The following is a 5,571-nucleotide window of genomic DNA, read 5'->3' as shown; positions in this document are numbered from 1 at the left end:
AGATATTTGCACAACCAAGTTCACAGCAGCATTATTCACAATAACTGAAAAATGAAGCAATCCAAGTGTCCCTCTACAGATGAATGGGTAAACAAAATGTTGTGTATACACGCAATGGAATATTATTTAGCCTTAAAAAGGAAGGAAATTCCCTGGTTCTGCCCTGTCCCTTTTATCTTACTGAAAGCTCTTTTTTGGATCCCGCAGAGCACCCCCCCCCAACCAAGAGGAAGCAGAAGAAATCCCTACCGGGAAGGCAGACACCCCCCTTCATTGCCACCACCATGTGGCAGAGAGAAGGAAGAGAAATCAGGGAAGGCTTTCAAGAGGAGGTGGTGTCTTGCCGAGATCGGAAGAGGCAAATTCCTGTTCTGTGAGAATGGGGCCGGGAGACCGTTCCAGGTATCAGGCAGAGCAGGGTCAAAGAACAGTAGAGGGATGTCTGTGCCTCTCCTCGCCTCACCGCCCACCCCAGACAGGCTTCTGTTTCCTTTAGGAAACCAGAAAAGCCACACCAGCTAGGTGACCAGCTTCTGATTAATATTCTAAGGGTTAGTATTTTAAATTAATTTTAAGATTAAATTCTTTTTATTTTATTTTATTTATTTATTTGACAGAGAGAGAGATCACAAGTAGGCAGAGAGGCAGGCAGAGAGAGAGAAGGGGAAGCAGGCTCCCCGCTGAGCAAGGAGCCTGATGTGGGGCTCGATCCCAGGAACCTGGGATCATGACCTGAGCCGAAGGCAGAGGCTTAACCCACTGAGCCACCCAGGTGTCCCTTAAGATTAAATTCTAAGGAGGGCTGTGGCTAGCTCTCCCTTACCACACTATCAAGAGCTTCAAAGGGAAGCACCAAGAGAAGGATTCTTGGGTCTTACTGGGCTCTGGGTCAGGGAGCTGGATCAGAGGTCTCTCCTCGGGCACCCTCTAGCCTCCTCCTCCAAATCTGCCACTTTGGGGGAGTCCGGAACAGGCGAGTATTCTGGGAGCTTTCTGGGGCAGGGAGGAGCTCACCCTCGTCTCCTCCCTTGCATTGTGACATCTTCTGAAGGCGGCAGCAGGCGAGGTGATGTCACAGACCACCGGCCAGGCCCCTCTCCCTGCCTCTGCCTGCCCCTGGTCAGCCTCGGCCTTTTCTCGTCACACCCCTGCACTCCAGAAGGAAGGATCCGCCTCTCCAAGCAGCTGACCAGCTCCCTACAGCCATGGATGCTGATCAGTCCAGCTGCAGGAAGCCCCAGCCTTCCCCAGAGGCTTCCAGGCCTGGCGTGAACCCCAACTCAATCCTGGCGAAGAAGACCCCGCCGCAGGAGCCCCCCAGCATGGTGGGTGACAGGTTGCCCCCAAGGACCGGCGCGGTGGTCATTGACATGGGCACGGGCACCTGTAAGATTGGCTTCTCGGGGCAGGCCCGGCCCACCTACACCGTGACCACCGTCGTGGGCTACCAGCCCAGGAAGCCGGCCACCAACGAGCAGCAGGTGCTGGAGACTTTCATCGGCGAGGCCGCCCGCAGGCGCCCAGAGCTGACCCTAGTGCAGCCGGTGCGGAACGGCATCGTGGTGGACTGGGACGCGGCCGAGCTCATCTGGCGCCACCTGCTAGAGCACGACCTCCGCGTCGCCCCCCAGGACCACCCGCTGCTGTTCTCCGACCCGCCCTTCAGCCCCACCACCAACCGCGAGAAGCTGGTGGAGGTGGCCTTCGAGTCGCTCTGCTCCCCCGCCATGTACGTGGCTTCCCAGTCGGTGCTGTCCGTCTACGCGCACGGGAGGATCAGCGGGCTGGTGGTGGACACCGGCCATGGGGTCACCTACACGGTGCCCGTCTTTCAGGGCTACAACCTGCCCCACGCCACGGAGCGCCTGGACCTGGCGGGCACGCACCTGACCGCCTTCCTGGCGGAGATGCTGCTCGGCTCGGGCTCGACGCTGGGCCCGCAGGACCTGGACACGGTGGAGAACATCAAACACCGCTACTGCTACGTGGCCCCCGACTTCCTCAAGGAGCAGGCCCGGCCGGAGCAGGAGTACCAGCAGACCCTGCAGCTGCCCGACGGGCGGACCGTCACGCTGGGCAAGGAGCTGTTCCAGTGCCCCGAGCTGCTGTTCAGCCCCCCCGAGATGCCGGGGCTGGTGCCCGTGGGCATCCCCACCATGGCCAAACAGAGCCTTCACAAGGTGCCCCTGGAGGTGCGGGCTGACGTGGCCCAGAACGTGCTGCTCTGCGGGGGCTCCTCGCTCTTCCAGGGGCTCGAGGGCCGCTTCCGGGCCGAGCTGCTGCGCAGTCTGCCCCCAGAGGCCCACGGGGTGGTGGCGGCGCAGCCCACCAGAAACTTCTCGGTGTGGATCGGGGGCTCCATCCTGGCCTCGCTGCGCGCCTTCCAGTCCTGCTGGGTCCTGCGGGAGCAGTACGAGGAGCAGGGGCCCCACATCGTGTACCGCAAATGCTACTGACTCCAGGCGACAGAGTGGGGGGTGGGGAGGGTGGGGGGAGGCAGTAAAGCTTCCCATACCCTGCCGACTCTATTCTGCCTTACCGCAGGGCCCCAGCCTGGTCCACTCCTGACCCACCCAGACTCGCCTTGGGTTCTGACCCCACCGAGATCCACCTCCCAGACATCCTGGTTCTGCCATGCCCTAACTCGCCTGCCACGATCCAACCCCAGAGACACCCAGCTCTGACTCCCAAAACCCACCTTCCTCATGATCAACTCACAACACACCACCTTGTCCTAACCCTGTCGAACCCACTTCCCGTGATCCCTCCCCAAAAGCACTCTCAGGCTGGGACCGCTTGCCAAGGCTATCCCCAGGACCTCCCTAGATTCTCATCCCCTAATCTCACCCCAATGATCTATTCCTTTGATATAAATCTCCCCCAAGTTTCCCCTGGGCTCTAAGCCCACAATTCAGTCCCTATGTCTTGCAAGGACCCCCAACCCATCTCCATGACCTGTTCCTCCCCAAGGAAACTGCACCAGGTGCTCCAACCTCCATAAGTGTCCCAACCCCTAAGTGCACCCTCGGAATCTTCCCCCATTTCTAATCCCCCAAACATACCCCCAAGAGCCACTTGCCAAGATACCCCTAGTTCAAGCACCTCAAATCCACCCTTCAGTGGTTTTCCCTGCCTGATTATCCAAAGTTCTCCTACACCCTGATATTCTGAGGACCCCCACACACAAGTGTCAAAACTCCACACAAAACTCCACACAAAACTCCCACCACAAAAACCCTAAGGGATTCTCCAGTGTCCAAAGCCCATCCTCCAAATTCCACCCACCCCCATAAATCTCCTCTCTGAATGATTTGTTCTCCCAGATTCATTCCTTCCATCCCACACCCACGCCCCTATCCATACCCTCCCCCAAAGAACAGCCTGTTCTAAATCCCTCAGGACAGCCTCAGGACCCTCAGGACAGCCCCACTGCTCTCAGCTCACCTCCTTGCTCTGGGTCTCCCACATGGCCTGCCTTGCAATGTACCTCCTATCCCCTTTCCTCATCCCTTCAAATCCTCCTAGGAAGGTTCCAGTCCCCAGCACCATCCCATGATCACCCCACTAATGCCCCAGGCCCTCTCCTGTGTCCTGAACCCCCCCCCAACTCCCACCCCAAAGACACTCTCCTAGTATTGCCCCATGATGGACATCCAGGACATTCTACCCCAGGTTTTTCAGACTCTCCAGAAACCCACCCCCACAACCAGCCCCCCAGGGCCCCATCCCATTAGTTGAGACACCAATAGCCAGCAACATTCTTGAGGAATGCCCAGCCTACAATGACCCTGGGGCAGATACCCCAGGGGGCTCCACCTGGACATTGGCTCCCTCTTGCCCCCCACACAGGTCCCCAGGGACCAACTGTCCCAGACTGTCCTCCCACGGAGGCTGGGCATTCTCCCCAGAAGTCATCCTGGGTCCTCTGTCCTCCCTGCAGCCTTGTCCTTGGCTACCCTGAGCCCCTGCTGGAGGCAGGACACTTTGCCTTCATACCATCCAGCACAACCTAAAGAATGTCAGGAATCCCAGCCTGCAGCCTGGACACATCTTCCCAGCTTACCGATAAAGTAAGCACAAGCTGCCAGAGCTCATCCACGTCCACACTGGGTCCTCACCTCCCTCAGTCCAAGGAAGCATTCACTCATACATCCAATCACTCAATATTTACTGAGCTTCTCTGTCTCTGTCTCCCTGAATCTCTCTGACTCTATTTTTTGGTTTTTATTTGCTCCCTTGGATACCTCGCTCTCTCTCCCTCGCTCTCCCCTCTCTTGTTCCCTCCCCCCTCAGTCTGACTCACCTGCCAGCACTCTTCTTGTGCAGGAATTTTCAGGAGTGGACACTCATTTCTTTGTGGAGCACTGAGACCACCACCCCCCTCTCCACCCCTGCATCTGCCATCAGACAATGAGGGTGAGTGAGGGCCCTGCTTAGCCCCATCCACCATGTCCCACAAGGGACTAGGGACTAGGCAGGGGCTTCGGTCCCATTCCTGGCCCATGAGTGGTCCTCAGCTGGGGGGACAGTCCCCTAGTCAGGCCAGGATCTCCAGATCACAAACTCTGGATGTTGGGCCCCTTGCCTCACCTCCTCACCAGGCAGGCAGCCTTAATCTGTAGCCTAGGCAAGAGCCCCCAGGAGGTTACAGGTAATGCGGAGAAACTTCTCGTTCTTCCCACAAGGGGGCACCACCTCCAAGCTCAAGGCACTGCAAATGGCGTCACCTTTAGAACCACAAAGATAGCAGCAAACCACTCCTCCCCACACCTCAAGCGAGACCCACCCCACACAGTGGTGCAGGGCACTGCCAGCCACACTCATAGAAGGGATGTGGGACAGGCTGGGTCTCTGATGCTACAGGAAGTGAGGAGGATGCAGAAACCCCCACCACTTCTGGGCTGCTGGGCGGACTCACTGAGATCACATGGAGCTTCCCCCACTCCCAACCTTCCCTGTTGCACAAATTTTCTCTACAGCCCTTGTGACAGGTGCCCCTCCCTTTTGCACACTCCCAGGGATAGGAAACACACTACCTCAAGCCTGCTGTTAGAAATCTCACCTCCTCCCTGGAGTGGTAGGTAAACCTCTGCATTCTCTGTCTGCCACCACCCCCCAGTGGAGCACCGAGAGCACCAGAGACCCTGCTCCTCCCCGTGCCCACACACATCCCTGGAGTCTGCTCTTCCGTGTGGATCAGGGGCCCCATCCTGGCACAGACTGTGTGCATTCCTGTCCTGGGTCCCATGACAGCCATACAGGCAGCTGGGGCTCCGTATCATGTATGGCAAAAGTAGGGTTTAAGGAGCTATGTGTGTACCAAGGTGACATGAGGTGGACCTGTGATGGTTAATTTTGTGTGTCAGCTTGGCTAGGCAACGGTACCCAGATGTTTGATTAAATACCATTCTAGATGTTGCTGGGAAGGCATTTTTTAAAGATTTATTTATTTGAGAGAGGGGTGGGAGAGAGAATCTCAAGTAGATTCCACACTGAGCTTGGAGCCTAATGCAGGGTTCTGTTCCACAACCCTGACATCATGACCTGAGCCAGATCAAGAGTAGGTTGCTT

The 5,571-nt window shown here is 57.2% G+C and overlaps 1 protein-coding gene across 1 annotated transcript; it reads left to right on the top strand.

Annotated features, from left to right (window-relative positions):
* Positions 1–1,205: 1,205 nt before the first annotated feature.
* Positions 1,206–2,456, top strand: ACTL9 (actin like 9; the record flags this gene model as incomplete). Its single annotated transcript, XM_080813381.1, has 1 exon — positions 1,206–2,456. The coding sequence occupies one exon, from the start codon at positions 1,206–1,208 to the stop codon at positions 2,454–2,456; it is 1,251 nt and encodes a 416-aa protein (XP_080669507.1).
* Between the last annotated feature and the right edge of the window lie 3,115 nt (positions 2,457–5,571).

The sequence above is a fragment of the Martes martes genome (genome assembly GCF_963455335.1).
Source record: "Martes martes genome assembly, chromosome: 1".
In the NCBI taxonomy this organism is placed as follows: Eukaryota; Metazoa; Chordata; class Mammalia; order Carnivora; family Mustelidae; genus Martes; species Martes martes.
Note: the sequence above shows the minus strand (reverse complement) of the source record. Positions and strands in the feature narration are given on the sequence as shown.